At 37.9% G+C, this 21,657-nt stretch overlaps 1 protein-coding gene across 1 annotated transcript in view; it reads left to right on the forward strand.

The window, feature by feature from the left end:
- The window catches only part of Vps13b (vacuolar protein sorting 13B), a 560,112-nt gene that overhangs the window by 48,490 nt on the left and 489,965 nt on the right, over positions 1 to 21,657 (forward strand). Inside the window, exons 5-8 of the mRNA NM_177151.4 lie at positions 2,701 to 2,868; positions 3,509 to 3,690; positions 10,503 to 10,677; positions 19,106 to 19,371. Of these exons, the coding sequence (NP_796125.2) occupies positions 2,701 to 2,868; positions 3,509 to 3,690; positions 10,503 to 10,677; positions 19,106 to 19,371 (791 nt within the window). The remainder of the gene's footprint in view (positions 1 to 2,700; positions 2,869 to 3,508; positions 3,691 to 10,502; positions 10,678 to 19,105; positions 19,372 to 21,657) is intronic.

The following is a 21,657-nucleotide window of genomic DNA, read 5'->3' on the forward strand; positions in this document are numbered from 1 at the left end:
AGCGGTTGTTGTTGTTGTTGTTGTTGTTGTTTGTTTGTTTTTTTTTAAATAAATACCTCAGGGTAGAAAAACCTCAAGATGTAAAAGTCAGATCTTAGGAAACTTGTGCATGTGCTGTGATTGATGTCATATTTCTGAATGGATGAAGGCCAGAAGAGATTGAGTCTAACTGATTGGAAGGGTATTGCTTTGTTTACAGCCAGAGTCTATTAATTGACTTACATTTTTCTTTATGAAATATTTTCTCTTTTAAATTGTATGCTAGGAAGCTTAGAGATAAACTTGTGTTTTGCTATGTAGATGTACAGATGTGTTACAACACATATACAGCATACACACACACACAAATACACATACAGACACACACTTTAATGCAAGTACTTAAGGTTTGGTTAACCTCAAAACTGTGTACTAATTGGGCCAGAAACTATAATCATCTTTGATCTTCAGTAGCATAGTAAGTGGCCATGTTCTGTGAAGGGCCACTTAAAACATGGTAGCTGTATGTTTTTGCCAGCCTTCTGATAATATTATGAAACAAGCCAAAAATGATTAATAAAGTAATGAATGTGGCTGTGTGCTAATAAACTTGAGTCTTGACAAATTTTGTATAGCCCATATTATCCTTTCTGACCACCATGCAAATGATCAGAAGAATGTAATTATTGATATGTTTTGGTTTACATTTACTTTTTCTAGTTTTATCTTTTCTGAGCTCTGCTTTTATTCTTATCCCACCCTTGCTTAGTATTTTCAGAGTGGTAAAGTATCTGTTCCCTCCAGGTACCTTTTCTGGGTTTTATAGCCATACTTGATAGGAAAGATGGGTAGAGTACTTACCTACACTTGGAACTGCATTTTACTGTACACACACACACACACACACACACACACACACACACACACACACACTTTGTTTTGTTACCTGGAAATTTTTCTTGTTCTACTAATAACATGATTCCAGGACATTAGTATATTTTACATTTTTTAAAATTAGTGTAGCCATTTGAGTATTTTATCTGTAGTTTTATCTGTTTTTCTTTAGTATGTTTTCATTTTCAGATTTGTAAAATATTTGACATATAGGTAGGTAAATCCTTGCATACATGCCTTTATTTCTGTAAAGTAATTTTTACTAATTTATAGAATTAAAATGTAATTTTAAGGTTTCCAGCATAGGTGACAAAATTATTGTATGACTGCATTGCTGTTTATTTTTATTATTACAAATCTGTCTTTGAAACTTTAGGTGAACAACTGCTGTTCCATATATTTCGTAAATAATTGAGGTTAATATTTTTCCATCTTATTTTTGTTTTGTCACTTTGTGTAAAAAAACTTAAAATTTACATTTTTATTACATTTATTTGCTTGCTTGCTTGTTTGTTTTATGTATGCATGTATGTTATACTTGTGCATAGGTCATGTGGGAGGACAGCTTGGAGGAATTGTGTTTTTTTTTCCCCCCACCATGTAGGTCACAGGGTCAGGCTCAGGTCACTAGGCTTCTAAGGCTAGTTCTTTTACTTTCTGAGTATCTTGCTATCCTTATCCTGGTGTTCTTTATTTTCTTTCTTTCACTTCTGTGCAGTACAGAAATGTGCATGCATGTATGCAGTACATGCATATGTATGCATAGTGGCTAGAAGTTAACAATGTCAGTATTGTTTTTCTCTTGCTCTCCACTTTATCCTTTTGAGACAGGGTCTGTCACTGAGACTGGTGTGCATCAATTCAGCCAAACTGGCTGCCTGTGGAGGTCTAGGGATCACCTGTTTATGTTTCTCCATCTCTGGTTACAGATATGTGTGAGCCACAGTACCTGGCTCCTTTTCCACGGCACTCAGGCTCCTATATTGAGTGGCAGGTACTTTACTCACTGAAGCATCTCTCCAGTCCTGTAGTGTTGTTGCCCCCCCCCCCCCCCCCCCATATAGCACTGATTGGCTTGGAACTTGTTATGTAGAACAGATTACTTTTGAACTAAAGGAGATCAGCCTACCACCCTGTTCCAGCAGCCCTGTGTTCCTTACTGTTTCCTGTCAGTCTCTCTGTTTTCTTACTGCACTCATGTTTCTCCTCTACTGCGTGTCAGGTTCTATGTTAGCAAGGGCAGTTAGATCCATCAGTTGGCTGCATTTCTGCCAGCTTTCTGTTCTGACATGTAACTTAGATATTTTTATCACAAAGGAGGACTACAGAGATGGGAATTATTTTAAAAAGAAGCTTTTCTTTGGATGCATGGCACAGACAGCATGTAGTGACATTGTTGCACTTCAGTTAGTTACTCAATTAATTCTTGAGATCATTTCTTGTTATGAAGCCTTGGCTAGTCTAGAACTCTTCTTTCTCCTGGCCCAGCTCTAGAGTAGCTAGGAAAATAGGTATGAGACACCATACCAACTGTACATGAAACAGGCAGAATCCAGACAAAGTGTTCTATAGATCATCGTGTGGAATGTAGGTTAGCATTATTAAATATGATTTCTGGTTTAGTATATTGGTTCGTGTTTCCTTATGGCATCTTTTAATGAAAGTGTATGTTTGGCTGTCTGCTAGTCTAATTTATTTAAACTTTAATTTCTTCTTTACAGAATATTCTAAAATAATACTTTCCATGTACATTGTTTAGTCGCATTCCAAGAGTACTAATTGGTAGCTACTAGACTTGTAGCTAATTGAGCTCTCTTTACTTTGTAGGATATGTGCAGAGTCTGATTAGACGAGTTGTAAATAATGTAAACATTGTTATAAATAATCTCATACTAAAATATGTTGAAGATGACATTGTTCTTTCTGTCAACATCACTTCTGCTGAATGCTATACCGTGGGTGAGTTATGGGATCGTGCATTCATGGATATTTCTGGTGAGTAAATGTCAAAAAAATAGTGTTAGTGTATACTTTTTTTCATAAATGATAAAATACCATTTATCTCTTAATCTTCTTTTGAAGCCTTTTTGGTAGCTGTAATATAAGCTTTATGCATCTGATGTGGGAAAAGTGCATGTATACAAAAATTCATATATAACTACAGGAGGTTAATAGCAGTTTAAGAAACCATGAAACAATTTAAATTTTTTCTTCCCTTTTACCTATCTGGTTATTTCAACTGTGATGCACAATGTTTTACAGTGTTTGAGTTGTAGCACTAAAAATATATTTGCTTTGAGATTTCAGTGCTTTTTAGTGAAGGAAAGTGAGTGTATTGCTTCATATACCTTTGTGAGAACATATGGAAGTTGATTATCTTGAAGCTCTTAGCTATGACTTGCCTCATTCTTGTGCTTACCTTGAGAGAGCTATATAGTGCTAACACGATTTAATAGCTGCCACTTACTGTGATTATGCTTGGGCCTTCTATGCAGGCAGACATTGCCCTGCTTTCATTTGTAGGAGAGGCTTTAATAAATAGTAACATGGTGTATGTCTGATACATTTAGAACTGCATTCTAATCTCCTTTTTGGCTCACAGTGGTTTTTTTCTCTCTCTCTTTTCTTTTTTAAGCAACTGATCTGGTGCTGAGGAAGGCTATCAATTTTTCTGACTGTACAGTTTGTCTCGATAAACGAAATGCTAGTGGCAAAATTGAATTTTACCAGGATCCTTTATTGTACAAATGTTCTTTTAGAACTCGCCTGCATTTTACATATGATAACCTAAATTCCAAGATGCCATCTGTTATTAAAGTGAGTATCTCTGTTTCTAGTAGTCTGCTGACATACCTTTATTTTGTTTATTGGCTTTTGTGCATGGTATTTATAATGAAAATAATCAGAGGGGAAAATGAACTTCATATATATGTATGTGCTTTTTGTTTTTACAAAAGGTTAAGTATTAGTTTTTAGATTCTTAACTTTTTGTATAATGTGTTCTGGTAGAGATATTTTGGAGGCAACCTTTTCTGCAACTATAAATTTCCTTTTTAGTCTTGCTGTCTATTATTAGTCTTTATTTAAGTATTGAGGACATCAGATATAAAAGTAGAAAAAGGCCCCAAGATCCAGTACTATTCAGGAGCTTAAGCACAGCAGCAGTCTGTATTTTAGTCCTTATAATTTGCTTGACATGAGACGAAGACTAGTTACTTTCTTAAGCTGTTTTATAAGGTATGTTATGATAACCTAATCCGGTACTTTAGTCTGTTGACTTAAAATTTTTACTGCTGCTGTTGAAACTGGGTCTAACTTTGTAGCCCTGGCCATCTTGCAATTCACTGTGTATCCCAGACTGGCCCCGGGTTAGTGGCAATTTCCTTGTCCTTGCTTTCTGTATGCTGACCCACCATGATCTACCATGACAGGGCAAGTATTAGCTTTTGACCCATAGTTTCAATATCTAAATAAAAATTTAGCATACTGGAGCTTTCCAGGATATGTCTTTTTATTCATGTAAATATTTGTTGTTCTCTAAGGTGCTATGTCTTTTCAGTGTATGTAGTACTATATACATTGTATTATGTAAGCATAAATCTTGTTTTATTATCCACTAGTTTTCTGAACATTATCACTTTTTATGAATATGACTATATAAAAATTAGATTTTCTTTTTTTTACACCACATTCTAGTAAAGTACACTTGTAAAAAAATATAAAAACATATCTTCTTGAATCTTTGAAAACTGATTTCCGAGAACCTTGGAATTTTTAGCTTGAAAAGACCTTAAGGAATATCTTACTTTTCTGGATGTGGAAACCAGGGCCCAGATAAGTAATTAGGTTGATATCGTATAATAAGTTAGTGGTAGCACAGAACAAGAGTGCTGGATGCCTAATTCCTGGCTCAGGGCTGTTCTAACTTCAAACAGGACACTACACTTTTCTGGTAGAATATTATGAAATATATTTCTGCGAACACAACTATAAATCTTTCATCATTATATGGGAATTGCTATTATTTTCCCTTTTATTGAAAATAGGTGTTTTCTCATTTAATATATTCTGATTATGGTTTTCCCTCTATCTACTCCTGGTTCCTCCTTAATTTCCCTCCCATCCGTATCTACCCCTTCCATGCTTTTTCTGTCTCTTCTTAGAAAATGGGGTTCTAAGAGAGAATAATAAGATAACATAAAACAAAATAAGATAAAACAAAAACTAACATCTTAGATTAGGACAAAACAGAAGTAAAACAGCCCAAGAAAAGGCAGAAGAAACAGATACAGATACAGATGCAGAGATCCACTCATTTGCACACTCAGGAATCCTATACAAACACTAATTGGAAGCCATGATATACATTTAAAGGGCTCTGGAATTCCTTACGAATGCTGTCCCAGTCTTTGTGAGTTCATATGTTGTGTGTCAGTCGTGCTGACTCAGAGGGCCTTGTTTCATTGGTGTTGTTTATCCTCTATAGTTCTTAAACTCTTTCCATCACCTCTTCTGCAGGGACCCCTGAGGAGAGGGATTTGATGCAGACATCATGTTTACGGTTGAGTGTTTCCTGGTCTCTCTTTCTACGCAATGTTTGGCTGTGGTTCTCTGTTATTTGTTCCAACTGCCACAGTAGGAATCTTCTCCGTTGATGGCTGAGCAAGCCACTGATCTATAACTATAGCAGAATGACATTAGGAGTCATTTTATGGCTATGTATTTTAGGTAGAGCAGTAGTTTTTTTGTTTTTTTTTTTTTCCTTAGGTCCCTGGGCTATCTAGTTTTGGGCTCTTGGTTGCCTTAGCAATGTTGTATATGAGTTCCTTCCTGTGGAGTGGGCCTTAGGTAAAACCAGATATTGGTTGGTTACTCCCACAAGCTTTGTGCCTCCATTGTACTACCATATCCTCCAGGCAGGTAGCCATTGGTAGATCAAAGAGATTTTAGCTGGGTTGCTGTTTATAATATCTTTGGGTAGTATCCAGAGAACTCTATTGTACTAAAAATGCTAGAACTTAGGGGTAAAGGCTCTCTGTAGGCACCAGCTTGACCTCTCCACATTCAATGAGTTGTGTAGTTGTTATCTTGTACAATAGTTCCTTGCCAGTAAAGTACAATAATGTTGCCTTTATGTTTATATATAAAATTTGTTTTTCCTAATAGGAATCAGTCATCTATATTTTACTTTTATTCCTCACTATTCAATCTATTTTGGTTTAACTAAATTTGTTAGTGTTACTTTCTATATTTGAATATATATTACATATTGAACTTATTATATATGTATGTGAATATACACATACATAAAAGGGAAAGTGTTAATAGTTTTGGTATCTCTCTCTCAAGAAATAAACCTATGTTTCAAAGCTTCAGAGCGGTTGTTAAAACACACACACACACACACACACACACACACACACTTTATGGAATAAAATCTTTATGGAATAGAACCTTAATATATATCCTAGGATGACCTTGAAATTATGATTCTCCTATTTTATCCTCCATAATATTTTGTATTATATAGGCTTGTATCATCATGCCTGGCTCCAAAGTGTAGAGCCTTTACTATATAAAGTAATCTTGCTCATTAGTGCAAGTTTAATTATCTGTTGTAGGATTTGGCTAAATTAGAGAAAAACATAAAAAAATAAATTAACTAGAAGGAAGGGCTATTATTGGCATGTTATTAACCTGTGTGGGTTTTTTTTTTCTTTAAGATTTATTTATTTATTATATGTAAGTACACTGTAGCTGTCTTTAGACACACTTGAATAGGGCATTAGATCTTGCTACAGAGGGTTGTGAGCCACCATGTGGTTGCTGGGATTTGAACTCAGTAACTTTAGATGAGCAATCAGTGCGCTTAACCACTGAGCCATCTCTCCAGCCTATAACCTGTGTGTTGCTTAACTGATGTTTTATTTTGAAAAGTGCCTTAGTATAAAGAAGTTTGCTTTTGTTTTGTTTGTTTGTTTGTTTTCTACCAATTACCATATATCAGATTCTGTCAACTTATCAACTTATATTCAACTGAAATCAACTTTTGAGTATTTTATTAGAATTATTAAGATAATTTGCTGTTTGAGTTAGGCCCATTGTTCTGCTTCTGAAAATGTTTATTAAATGGATGTGGCTCACCTTTCCAATCACCTAATATAGTCTTCCTTAATTATTACTCAATTTTATTTTGTAATTTGTAGACCTTTTTCATAGGCTTAAGTAGCTTTTCAGTACATTTGCAATTTGTGTAGGCTGTTAGAACTTTCTATATTTTATCTGAAACATGGTTTTTAGATTGTGTCATAAGAAATTGATGGGAACATAATTTATTTTATTTTCTCTATTTTTGCAGTTTACTCTGTATTTTCTTTAATTTTTTTAACATACTCACTTTACATCCCATGTACTGCCTCCTTACCAGTCACCCCCTCCCACAATCCCTCCTCCCACCCTTCTCCACTGAGCAGGTGGAGGTCCCTATGGGCGTCTCACCCACTTTGGCACTCTGGGAGGCTAGGTGCTTCCTCTCTTGCTGAGACCAGATAAGGTAGCCCATGTACAGGCAACAGCTTTGGGAATAGCCCCTCTTCTAGGTGTTTAGGATCCACATGAAGGTCAAGCTGTACATCTGCTTCATATATGGGGAGGCTAGGTTCAGCATGTGTGTGTTCTTTGGTTGGTGGTTCAGACTTTGAGATCCTCAAGGGTCCAGGTTAGTTGACTCTTGGTTTTCCTATGGAGTTTCTATCACCTTCCGGACCCACAATCCTTCCTTCTTTTCTTCTGTAAGAATTCCCATGCTCCAACCACTGTTCAGCTGTTGGTGTCTGTATCTTTCTGAGTCAGCTGCTGGGTGGGTACTCTCAGAAGACAACACTCTCCTTTCTGCAAGCATAACAGAATATCATTAATAGTTTTAGGGATTGGTGCTTGCCTATGGGATGGATCTCTTGTTAGGCTGGTTATTAGTTATCCATTCCCTCAGTCTCTGCCCCCCTTATACCCGCTTGCCTGTATTATTTGTAAACAGGATAAATTTCAAAGTGTTGTGATTGGGTTACCTCACTTAGGATGATATCATCCAGATTCATCCATTTGCCTAAGAATTTCATAAATTCATTGTTTTTAATAGCTGAGATCCATTGTGTAAATGTACCACATTTTCTGTATCTATTCCTCTGTTGAGGGACATCTGGGTTCTTTCCAGCTTCTGGCTATTATAAATAAGGCTGCTATGAACATAGTGGAGCATGTGTCCTTATTACAAGTTGGAACATCTTCTGGGTATATGCTCAGGAGAGGTATTGTTGGGTCTTTCGGTAGTACTATGTCCAATTTTCTGAGGAACCAGGAGACTGATTTCCAGAGTGGTTGTACAAGCTTGCTATCCCACCAGCAATGGAGTAGTGTTCCTCTTATTCCACATCCTCACCAGCATCTGCTGTCACCTGATATTTTAATCTTAGCCATTCTGACTGGTGTGAGATGGAAAGTTTTGTGGGTGGGTTAGTGTCTCTATTGCTCCTCTGGGGTTCCTGTCTGTGTACAGGAGGTAGCCTCTCCAGGTTTCATATCCCCAGTGGAATGAGTCACAGCTGAGGTCACCCCCATTGATTCTTCTGCATGAATGCGCTCCATCTCATATGTATTTTTTTTAAAGTATGAAATTTCTATATAAATTTTTAATCACGTATGATTAATTCCTTAGAAAAGGTTTCTATAATTTTATAGTTGTAAATATCTTATTAATATGTTTAAATTTTTAAGACTTATGAATCTATATTGAAGAGAGAGGTTTAACTAGGATATATACCAGGATATATACCTATTATTATTAAGGGAAATATCCTATTACACTCTTGTTAGCTATTAATATTTAAAAATACTTCCAATTTGTTTGGAAAGAAATGACAGTTTAACTGGCACTTATTTATTAGAATCATAAAGGAAATTACTGGGTATTTGATTGTTGATATGTTCATTCAAGTTCTTTGTTTATTTTGCTGGTGAGGAAATCTTTACAAAATGATTTTTAAATGACTTGATAAAGATATGATAGATTTTCCTTTCTTATTGCTTGTTTTGCCATAATGGTTTCTACTGATGCTGCTGTTACAATGTACCTGCTTCAAGGTTGTAACAAGGTGTAAGGTTGTAGGTGGCCTCCATGATGTGGTTATTAGCCATGGGGCTATAAGAAGTAGGCAACCAAAGATAGTCTAAAATAATGTGACAGATATAACTCAAGAAAAGGTTAGGCCAGTGTTGTGCATTCGTACCTGTTATCCTGGCTTTCTGTATACTAATGTGGGAGGATTACACATTTAAGGCCAGGTTGGTTTTATAGCAAGACCCAGTTCAACGAACCTGCAAGTTCTCCAGTCAGCCAGCCAATCTAGTTCTTCTCTCACACAAATTTAGCAGCAGTTTTATATATTCTCCCTTCCCCCTCATTTCTTTTTAAGCAATTCACAGCTTAGTCACTGTTGGATTCTTAGGTAGCTTTTAAGGAACTCGTGATTATGTTTGAAAGTTTTCTGTCCCTGCAACTTAGATTGTTCCCCACTGGAGAGTACTGTTATTTTGGTGCCTTGATTTCCAATAATGATTTTTATGATTTCTTTTTCATGCTTCATAGATACTCCAATGCTGCTTACTTACAATAAACCTAAGAGACTTGATTTTAGACTTGATTTTAGTTATTCACGATAAACTTTTTTTTTCCCCTGAAGACAGGGTTTCTCTGTATAGCCCTGGCTGTCTTGGAACTCACTCTGTAGACCAGGCTGGCCTCGAACTCAGATATCCACCTGCCTCTGCCTCCTGAGTGCTGGGATTAAAGGCGTGCGCCACCATGTCCGGCTACACAATAAACTTTTTAAGAGAGTTGGCTTAATTATTTTTTCTCCATATTTATGTAACAGCAGGAAACTATTACAGTCAAGCTATGTTAACATTCCATAGTTGTCTCTTTCTTAACAATCAAAGGAGAACTTTGGATATTATATTGTATTTAGTGATAATCTTATTTTTTAAAATTTTTGTGTCATGTTTTAATTTCTTTAAAAACTATCAGAAAAAATCCTTGATCATAAAGTTACTTTATTTTATGTAGTTGATAATAACACTTTAATTATTTCCATACTTATATATTTATAATGTGAGTCTCTTAGCCAATTTTAACATATGGTTTTAGGATGCCTATGATTAATAAAATTGAAAAGAGTGATTGAAATTTTACTAAAATGACATCATGAAATTAGATTTGCCCATTTTTTAAAAAAGGGTGAAGGGAGGAAATAGTCATATTCTCAGTTACCTAGTTATGTAATTTCTTTTCTAAAATACTCTAGAAATCTCATATGAATGTATCTTGATTATTAGTTGTTTCCATAGTAATTTTCTTAATCTGACTTATTCTAAAGCATAATCATCACAGTAAATATTTTGTAATTCCTAAAATTTTTGTATGTATATTATTTTTGTTTTCTTATTAGAAGTGCTTGAGACATTGTTGGTTTTTACATAATGTCTCATTGTAGGACTTGCCATTGATCTACTGACTTTAGAAGACATCTCCTTCAAACATCTGCTTGATGGTGCTTTACTGTCTCATATTACAGATCCATACCTTGGTAGAGAGTCTGAAGCTTTCTATCACAGACCAGCAGCTACCTATGTTTATCCGTATAATGCAGCTTGGGATTGCTCTGTATTATGGAGAAATAGGCAACTTTAAAGATGGTGAAACAGAAGACCCGCCCTGTCTCAGTAAAGATACACTAGCAAACCTTACAGGTAGGTATAACAGAAACTTAATTTTTAGAACTATTCATTTTTACAACTTAAAACTTTAAAAGTATAGCAAACTGAGGTCTATCAGCAGTAAGTGACCGTTCCAGTCACTGTCTGTCCTGCCAGCATTTGCTGAAGCCAGCATGTTTTCATTTGTCACCATTCTGAAGATTGTGTTATCATAGCTTATGGTTTTCACTTGCATAATTTTGATGACTAAATATTTCAAGTGTTTTCACAAGTACCGGCCTTTAGTAACTTCCAGCTTTCCCCTAATGCAACCACAGGGGTCAGCTGCTTCTGTCCATTGGTTGGGTGCAAATGTCTGCCTCTTACTCTTTGAGCTGCTTGTTGGGTCTTTCAGAGGGCAGTCATGCTAGGTCCCTTTTTGTGAGTGCTCCATAGCCTCAGTAACAGTGTCAGGTCTTGGGGCCTCCCCTTGAGTTGGATCCCGCTTTGGGCCTGGAGCTTCTTTTCCTTAGGCTCCTCTCCCATTTCCATTCCTGCAGTGCTTTCAGACAGGAACAATTATAAGTCAGAGTTTTGACTGTGGGATGGCGACCCCATCCCTGTCTTATTGCTGGAGACAGGCTCTACAAGTTCCCTCTCCCTACTGTAGGGCATTTCATCTATTGTCCCTCTCTTTGAGTCCCAAGAGTCTCTCACTTCCCAGGTCTCTGGTATATTCTGGATGGTTCCCTCAAACTCTTAACCTCCTGAGGTTGCGTGTTCTTTCTGCTGGCCCTCAGGGCTTCCAGTCCTTGGAAGGCTGAGGCTGGCTCTGCAGAGTAAGCTGGATAGTCAGAATCTGTAGTAACTGTGAGAACCTGCCTCAAGGAGTGTGGTGCAGACCAAAGGAGAAGATACCTAATGTCAGCCTTGCGTCTCTACACCCCTCACATGTGCTTCCACATTAGAACAGCACATGAACATACATACATGGAAGAAAATATTACTGCTTTCTGGGACCTAAGACAGTAGTTAGGTTTATTTATTTTTATATTTTAATTATTTATTTTATCAGTGGAAGAAAACAACTCTGCTGTTTGCTTCTGGAGGAGTTTGGCTTAATTTTCCTGTTTTTTTTTTTTTTTTTTTTTCTTTTTTCCTTTGCAAAGCCAGATGTGTTCTTTACTGTTTTTTTTTTTATTTAAAATTATTAAAATTAGGTATTTATTTCATTTACATTTTGAATGCTATGCCAAAAGTCCCCCACACGCTCCCCCACCCACTCCCTCACCCTCCCACTCCCACTTCTTGGCCCTGGTGTTCCACTGTACTGAGGCATATAGAGTTTGCACGACCAATTGGCCTCTCTTATCACTGATGGCCGACTAGGGCATCTTCTGATATATATGCAGCTAGAGACATGGGCTCCGGGAGGTACTGGTTAGTTCATATTGTTGTTCCACCTATAGGATTGCAGATCCCTTTAGGTCCTTGGGTACTTTCTCTAGCTCCTCCATTGGGGGCCCTATGATCCATCCAATAGCTGACTGCGAGCATCCACTTCTGTGTTTGCTAGGCCCCGGCATAGTTTCAAAAGAGACAGCTCTATCTGGGTCCTTTCAGCAAAATCTTGCTAGTGTATGCAATGGTGTCAGCTTTTGGAAACTGATTATGGGATGGATCCCGCATATGGCAGTCTCTAGATGGTCCAGCCTTTCATCACAGCTCCAAACTTTGTCTCTGTAACTCCTTCCATGGGTGTTTTGTTCCCAATTCTAAGAAGGGGCAAAGTGTCCACATTTTGGTCTTCGTTCTTATTGAGTTTCATGCTTTTAGCTGATTGTATCCTATATCTTGGGTATTCTAAGTTTCTGGGCTAATATCCACTTATCAGTAAGTACATATTGTGTGAGTTCTTTTGTGATTGGGTTACCTCACTCAGGATGATGCCCTCCAGGTCCATCCACTTGCCTAGGAATTTCATAAATTCATTCTTTTTAATAGCTAAGTAGTACTCCATTGTGTAAATGTACCACATTTTCTGTATCCATTCCTCTGTTGAGGGGCATCTGGGTTCTTTCCAGGTTCTGGCTATTATAAATAAGGCTGCTATGAACATAGTGGAGCATGTGTTCTTCTTACTGGTTGGAACACCTTCTGGATATATGACCAGGAGAGATATTGTGGGATCCTCCGGTAGTACTATGTCCAATTTTCTGAGGAACCACCAGACTGATTTCCAGAGTGGTTGTACAAGCTTGCAATCCCACCAACAATGGAGGAGTGTTCCTCTTTCTCCACATCCTCGCCAGCATCTGCTGTCACTTGAATTTTTGATCTTAGCCATTCTGACTGGTGTGAGGTGGAATCTCAGGGTTGTTTTGATTTGCATTTCCCTGATGATTAAGGATGTTGAACAATTTTTCAGGTGCTTCTCTGCCATTGATATTCATCAGGTGAGAATTCTTTGTTCAGCTCTGAGCCCCATTTTTTAAAGGGGTTATTTGATTTTCTGTAGTCCACCTTCTTGAGTTCTTTATATATATTGGATATTAGTCCCCTATCTGATTTAGGATAGGTAAAAATCCTTTCCCAATGTGTTGGTGGCCTTTTTGTCTTATTGACGGTGTCTTTTGCCTTGCAGAAGCATTGCAATTTTATGAGGTCCCATTTGTTGATTCTCGACCTTACAGTATAAGCCATTGCTGTTCTATTCAGGTATTTTCCCCCTGTACCCATATCTTGGAGGCTTTTCCCTACTTTCTCCTCTATAAGTTTCAGTGTCTGGTTTTATGTGGAGTTCCTTAATGCACTTAGATTTGACCTCAGTACAAGGAGATAGGAATGGATCAATTCGCATTCTTCTATATGTTAACCGCCAATTGTGCCAGCACCATTTGTTGAAAATGCTGTCTTTTTTTTCCACTGGATGGTTTTTGCTCCCTTGTCAAAGATCAAGTGACTATAGGTGTGTGGGTTCATTTCTGGGTCTTCAATTCTATTCCATTGGTCTATTTGCTGTCCCTATACCAGTACCATGTAGTTTTTTATCACAATTGCTCTATAGTACAGCTTTAGGTCAGATATGGTGATTCCAGCAGAGGTTCTTTTATCCTTGAGAAGAGTTTTTGCTATCCTAGGTTTTTTGTTATTCCAGATGAATATGCAGATTGCCCGTTCTAATTCATTGAAGAATTTAGTTGGAATTTTAATGGGGATTGCATTGAATCTGTAGATTTCTTTTGGCAAGATAGCCATTTTTACTATATTGATCCTGCCAATCCATGAACATGGGAGATCTTCCCATCTTCTGAGATCTTCTTTAATTTCTTTGTGCAGAGACTTGAAGTTCTTTTCATACAGATCTTTCCTTAGTTAGAGTCACGCCAAGGTATTTTATATTATTTGTGACTATTGACAAGGGTGTTGTTTCCCTAATTTCTTTCTCAGCCTGTTTATCCTTTGTGTACAGAAAGGCCATTGACTTGTTTGAGTTAATTTTATATCCTGCTACTTCGTTGAAGCTGTTTATCAGGCTTAGGAGTTCTCTGATGGACTTTTTAGGGTCATTTATATATACTATCATATCATCTGCAAAAAGTGATATTTTTGACTTCTTCCTTTCCAATTTGTATCCCTTGATCTCCTTTTGTTGTGGAATTGCTCTGGCTAGGACTTCAAGTACAATGTTGAATAGGTAGGGAGAAAGTGGGTAGCCTTGTCTAGTCCCTGATTTTAGTGGGATTGCTTCCAGCTTCTCACCATTTACTTTGATGTTTGCTACTGGTTTGCTGTAGATTGCTTTTTATCATGTTTAGGCATGGGCCTTGAATTCCTGATCTTTCCAAGACTTTTATCATGAATGGGTGTTGGATTTTGTTAAATGCTTTCTCAGCATCTAACGAGATGATCATGTGGTTTTTGTCTTTGAGTTTGTTTATATACTGGATTACATTGATGGATTTCTGCATATTGATCCATTCCTGCATCTCTGGGATGAAACCTACTTGGTCAGGATGGGTGATTGTTTTGATGTGTTTTTGGATTCAGTTAGCGAGAACTTTCTTGAGGATTTTTGCATTGATATCCGTAAGGGAAATTGGTCTGAAGTTCTCTATCTTTGTTGGGTCTTTTTTGTGGTCTAGGTATCAGAGTAATTGTGGCTTCATAGAATGAGTTGGGTAGAGTACCTTCTGCTTTTATTTTGTGGAATAGTTTGTGAAAAACTGGAATTAGATCTTCTTTGAAGGTCTGATAGAAATCTGCACTAAACCCATCTGGTCCTGGGCTTTTTTTTGTTGGGAGACTATTAATGACTGCTTCTATTTCTTTAGGGGATATAGGATTGTTTAGATCATTAACCTGATCTTGATTTAACTTTGGTACCTGGTATCTGTCTAGAAACTTGTCCATTTCATCCAGGTTCTCCAGTTTTGTTGAGTATAGCCTTTTGTAGAAGGATCTGATGGTATTTTGGATTTCTTCAGGATCTGTTGTTATGTCTCCCTTTTCATTTTTGATTTTGTTAATTAGGATGCTTTCCCTGTGCCCTCTAGTGAGTATGGTAAGGGTTTATCTATCTTGTTGATTTTCTCAAAGAACCAGTTCCTGGTTTGGTTGATTCTTTGAATAGTTCTTCTTGTTTCCACTTGGTTGATTTCGCCCCTGAGTTTGATTAGTTCCTGCCGTCTATTCCTCTTGGGTGAATTTGCTTCTTTTTGTTCTAGGGCTTTTAGGTTAGTTGTCAAGCTGCTAGTGTGTGCTCTCTCTAGTTTCCTTTTGGAGGCACTCAGAGCTATGAGTTTTCCTCTTAGAAATGCTTTCATTGTGTCCCATAAGTTTGGGTATGTTGTGGCTTTATTTTCATTAAACTCTAAAAAGTTTTAAATTTCTTTTTTTATTCCTTACTTGACCAAGGTATCATTGAGAAGAGTGTTGTTCAGTGTCCACGTGAATGTTGGCTTTCTATTATTTATTTTGTTGTTGAAGATCAGCCTTCTGATAGGATGCATGGGACAATTTCAATATTTTTGTATCTGTTGAGGCTTGTTTTGTGACCAATTCTGTGGTCAGTTTTGGAGAAGGTACCATGAGGTGCTGAGAAGAAGGTATATCCTTTTGTTTTAGGATAAAATGTTCTGTAGATATCTGTTAGATCCATTTGTTTCATAACTTCTGTTAGTTTCACTGTGTCCCTGTTTAGTTTCTGTTTCCATGATCTGTCCATTGGTGAAAGTTGTGTGTTGAAGTCTCCCACTATTATTGTGTGAGGTGCAATGTGTGCTTTGAGCTTTACTAAAGTTTCTTGAATGAATGTGGCTGCCCTTGTATTTGGAGCATAGATATTGAGAATTGAGAGTTTTTCTTGGAAGATTTTATCTTTGATGTGTATGAAGTGCCCCTCCTTGTCTTTTTTGATGACTTTGGGTTGGAAGTCGATTTTATTATATATTAGAATGGCTACTCCAGCTTGTTTCTTCAGGCCATTTGCTTGGAAAATTGTTTTCCTGCCTTTCATTCTGAGGAAGTGTCTGTCTTTTTCCCTGAGATGTGTTTCCTGTAAGCAGCAAAATGTTGGGTCCTGTTTGTGTAGCCAGTCTGTTAGTCTATGTCTTTTTATTGAGGAGTTGAGTCTATTGATATTAAGAGATATTAAGGAAAAGTAATTGTTGCTTCCTATTATTTTTGTTGTTAACATTTGCATTCTGTTCTTGTGGCTGTCTTAGGTTAGTTGAAGGATTACTTCCTTGTTTTTTCTAGGACTTGGTTACTTTCCTTGTATTGGTTTTTTTCTGTTATCATCCTTTGAAGGGCTGGATTCGTGGAAAGATAATGTGTGAATTTGGTTTTGGAATACTTTGGTTCCTCCATTTACAGTAATTGAATGTTTGGCTGGGTACAGTAGCCTGAGCTGGCATTTGTGTTCTCTTTGTGTCTGTATAACATCTGACCAGGATCTTCTGGCTTTCATAGTCTCTGGTGAAAAATCTGGTGTAATTATGATAGGCTTGACTTTATATGTTACTTGACCTTTTTCCCTTACTGCTTTTAATATTCTATCTTCATTTAGTGCATTTGTTGTTCTGATTATTATGTGTCGGGAGGAATTTCTTTTCTGGTCCAGTCTATTTGGAGTTCTGTATGCTTCTTGTATATTCATGGGCATCTCTTTCTTTAGGTTTGGGAAGTTTTCTTCTATAATTTTGTTGAAGATATTTGCTGGGCCTTTGAGTTGAAAATCTTCAATCTCATCTACTCCTATTATCTGTAGGTTTGGTCTTCTCATTGTGTCCTGCATTTCCTGGATGTTTTGCGTTAGGATCTTTTGTATTATGTATTTTCTTTGATTGTTGTTCCCATGTTCTCTATGGAATCTTCTGCACCTGAGATTCTCTCTTCCATCTCTTGTATTCTGTTGCTGATGCTCGCATCTATGGTTTCAGATTTCTTTCCTAGGGTTTCTATCTTCAGCGTTTCCTTACTTTGGATTTTCTTTATTGTGTCTACTTCCCTTTTTAGGTCTAGTATAGTTTTGTTCATTTCTATCATGTGTTTGGATGTGTTTTCCTGTTTATCTATAAGGACTTGCAACTCTTTAGCATTGCTCTCCTGTATTTCTTTAAGTGAGTTATTAAAGACCTTCTTGATGTCTTCTACCATCATCATGAGATATGCCTTTAAATCCGGGTCTAGGTTTTCAGGTGTGTTTGGTCTCTGGATTGGCTGAGGTGGGAGTACTGGGTTTGATGATGGTGAGTGGTCTTGGTTTTTGTTAGTAAGATTCTTATGTCTGCCTTTCGCTGTCTGGTAAACTCTGGAGTCAGTTGTTATAGTTGTCTCTGGTTAGAGCTTGTTTCTCTCGTGATTCTGTTATTCTCTACCAGCAGTCTCAGGGGAGACTAGCTCTCTCCTGAGCTTCAGTGGTTAGAGTACTCTCTGCAGGCAGGCTCTTCTCTTTCTTGGAAGGTGCGCAGATATCTGGCGTTCAGACTTGCCTCCTGGCAGAAGATGAAGGCCTGAAACAGGACCTGTCCCAGAAGGTGTTAGCTTCTGTAGTCCACACTCTCACCTGTGCAGACTAGACTCGATGGAGTCCGGGAACCATGGTGTCTCCCACAGATGCTCAGGCAAAGCCCTCCTGGACCGGGCAGACATCTATCTTCTGGCAGGGAAGGTGCCTGCATGTTTGGAGCCTAAAAAGGGGGCTGCCTCAGAAGCTCTGTGGCTCCTGCCTGTCCCAGAAGCTGTTAGCCTCTGTAGTCCACACTCTCATATGTGCAGAGTAGTCTCGGTGGAGTACAGGATCCAAGATCTCTTTAGTGTTTTTTTGTGTATGTCTATGTTTGGAAAAACTTGCAAACCTTTTGGAAAATTTTGGGAAGCTTGATAATGAAACCTGTTGGGTCCTGTGTTTTTGATATTTGAATTTGGTGTTTACTGAAGCATTTAGATCTGTGCACTCTCAGCTTGCATTGTCTGTGTGGACAAATTTTGAACATATTTCATGTCTACCATATAGAGTTCCAGACACATGTATTTTAGGTGACTTGTTTGCTGGAGCTCTTTGAGCTTTCTTTATTTGTTAGTTTCTTTTCTTTCTTTGTGTGTTTTATTTTATATCGTTTCTATTCCCAGAATAACTCAGTGGTTGTCTTCTGTGAATTATCTGCTTTTAGCTTTATCTACCATATTTTTGTGTTTGAAAGTTTAGTTGGAGAATCATATGGTTCATGTCTCTTTTTAACCTGTTTTAGCATTTTGGAATACATGCCTCTATATAGCTTTGTTCTTTATTATTTTTGGACCTGTTTCTGTTGTCTTACTTTTCCTTCATTATGTTTTTTATTTGCTTTAATAATTTTATTTATTTTTATTTGTTTGAGAGGAGATTCTTACTAACTGCCTGGTCTGGATTTAAACTGTTGGGCTCCAGCAGGCCTTGCTAAGCCTCTGGTGTAGCCATAACTGTAATACTACTGTATCTGACTCCCTAGTAGTTTTGATTGAATGCTAGACATTGTAGATTGTATCTTGCTGAGTTCTACACATTTTTGGGTTTCAGCAGATAGTGACATTACCTGAAAATGTTTCATTTTAGTCTTGATTTAAGTCTGTTAGATCAGAGCAGAGTGCCTGTCAAACAGTTTAAGTTCCTGCTTCATCTGCTACACTCTTTTCTCATCTAAGGAAGACTCTTAAACTCAGATTGAGTTTCCTCTTTCATGGCTGTGGCTTACAGTTTATTCCAGGCCATAAGATGGGGTGCTTAAAGAGTTCATTATTCTTGCCTCCCATCCTACAGTAGTCTAGCCTTCATTGTCTAATAGCCATTGTGTGGAAACTTTTATTGTATACTTGATTGAGAAGATAAATTCTCTTGGATGTTTTAAGTGCTTAGAGCAAATATATTGGATTACGAAAGAAACTAATTTTTTTATTTAAATGTTCTTTATTTAATTAAAATGACTATTTTTATTGGCAGGTACTGAGGAGGAAAGTAGAATAGATATGCAGTATCCTGCTCCATACAAAGGCCAAGAGTTATATTCACAGGACTATGAGGAGCCTCAGGGATGGGTATCCTGGGCCTGGTCATTTGTTCCTGCAATTGTGAGTTATGATGATGGTGAGGAAGACGACCTTGGGACTGACCCTGCATCAATCATGCATCAACAGAAAGCTCAAACGCTGAAGGATCCCATTGTTTCTGTAGGCTTTTATTGCACAAAGGCGACTGTGACTTTTAAAGTAGGTTTTTCTTTATTTTCTTTTGTTTCTCTTATCTGTTAACTTTAAGGAATGTTTGTATTATAGTATCATTGTAACTTGAAGGGGCAGGTGGCTTAGCAGATAAAAGGTAGAGTCTCATAGTTCTTTATAAAATTGCATGATCCTTCTAACTGAGTTCTTGAATTTTGATTTCTTCTTGTTTTATTAAAGTTGTCTCCACTTTTCTTTCTTACCTGTGTCATATTTACTCCTCTGCCCTGGATCATTTGATTGGTATATAGACCTGTATATAGAGGTACATATTAAAATAAAATCTCCTAGCTGGCTCTAGAGAGATGGCTTGGTAATGAAGAGCTCATATTTCAGAGGGCTGAGTTTTGGTTCCCAGAATCAGTCATGTCAAGCTCCTGGGGATCCTGTGCTGTCTTCTGGCCTCTGCATTCATGTGATGTAACTCCCGCATAGACAGACAGACAGACATATAACTAAAAATAAATCTTTAAAAAAAATCAACACTATGTTCATTTGGCCACATTGATTTGCATTCTCATCATTAGTATGTTTGAAGTTCCTTTTCTCTACAGCCTTGCTAACACTTTTTTTCTTCTTTTTTTCTTTCTTTTTTCTTTTTTTTTTTTTTCTTTTTTTTTTTTTTTTGAGACAGGGTTTCTCTGTGTAGCCTTGGCTCTCCTGGAACTCACTCTGTAGACCAGGCTGGCCTCGAACTCAGAAATTTACCTGCCTCTGCCTCTCAAGTGCTGGGATTAAAGGCATGCGCCACCACACCCGGCACTAACACTTTTAATATTTTTTTATTTTTTACTTTTAGCTTTACTTTACTTCATTTGTATGAGTGTTCAGCCTGCATGTGTGCCTGTGTAGTATGTGTATCTGATGCCCACTGAGCTCACAAGTCAGTGGATCTACTGGAAGTAGAATTAGGATGATGGTGAGCCACCATGTTGGTATTGAGAACTTAATTCATGTCCTCTGAGAGAGCAGCAGACGTTCCTAACTCCTGAGCTATCTCTTTAGCACATACTTTTATTTTATTTATTTATTTTTAAAATTTGTTTATTTTTATTCTTTAATCCTTTTTTACAGTCCAGACTTTATCCCCCTCCCAGTCTATCCCCCTTCCAACCATTCCCCATCCCATAATTATCTCCACCCTTCCAGTCTCCATAAAGATATCCCCACCTCCCCACCAGACCTCCCTACTCCTTGGGGCCTCAAGTCTCTCCAGTGTTAGGTGAATCTTCTCTCACTGAGGCCAGACCCGGTAGTTCTCTCCTGTATGTGTGTCAGGGGCCTCATATCAGCTGGTGTATGCTGCCTGGTTGGTGGTTGGTGGTTGGTGGTCCAGTGTCTGAGAGGTCCCGGGGTCCAGGTCAGTTGAGACTGCTGGTCTCCCCATGGGGTTACCCTCCTCCTCAGCTTCTTCCAACTTTTTCCAAATTCAACCGTAGGGGTTCCCAGTTTCTGTCCATTGGTTGGGTGCTAGTATCTGCATCTGACACTTTCAGCTGTTTGTTGGGTCTCTCAGAGGGCAGCCATGCTAGGTAACAGTGTCAGGTCCCCAGGCCTCCCCTTGGGCTGGATCCCAATTTGGGCCTGCCACTGGACCTCCTTTCTCTCATGCTCTTCTCCATTTTTATCCCTGCAGTTCTTTCAGACAGGAACAATTATGGGTCAGAGCTATTGACTGTGGGATGGCAACTTCATCCCTCCACTTGATGTCCTGTCACTCCACTAGAGGTGGGCTATATAAGTTCCCTCTCCCTGATGTAGAGCACTTCATCCAAGGCACTTCCTCCCTTTGAGTCCTGAGAGTCTCTCACCTCCCAGGTCTTTGGTATTTTCTAGAGGGTCCCCCCCACCTTGTACTTCTTGAGGTTGCCTGTTTCCATTCTTTCTGCTTGCCCCCAAGGCTCAGTCCTGTTTCTACCCCCAATAACTGATCATGTTACCCTCTTCCCCTCTCTGTCCCCACTCCCACCTAGCTCCCTACCTCCCTTTGCCCCCCTGGGGAGTGCTTTCTTCTCCTTCACAAGTGGGATTGAGGTGTCCTCACTTAGGACCTTTGGCTTGTTAACCTTCTTAAGTCCTGAGTATTCTGTACTTTTTTTTGGCTAATATCCACCATGTATTAGTGAGTACATACTATGGATGTCCTTTTGGGTCTGAGTTACCTCACTTAGGATGATATTTTTCTAGTTCCATCCATTTGCTTGCAAAACTTATGATGTCCTTGTTCTTAATAGTTGAGTATTCCATTGTGAATATGAACCACATTTTCTGTAT

The sequence above is a fragment of the Mus musculus genome, chromosome 15 (genome assembly GCF_000001635.26).
Source record: "Mus musculus strain C57BL/6J chromosome 15, GRCm38.p6 C57BL/6J".
Classification (NCBI taxonomy): Eukaryota; Metazoa; Chordata; class Mammalia; order Rodentia; family Muridae; genus Mus; species Mus musculus.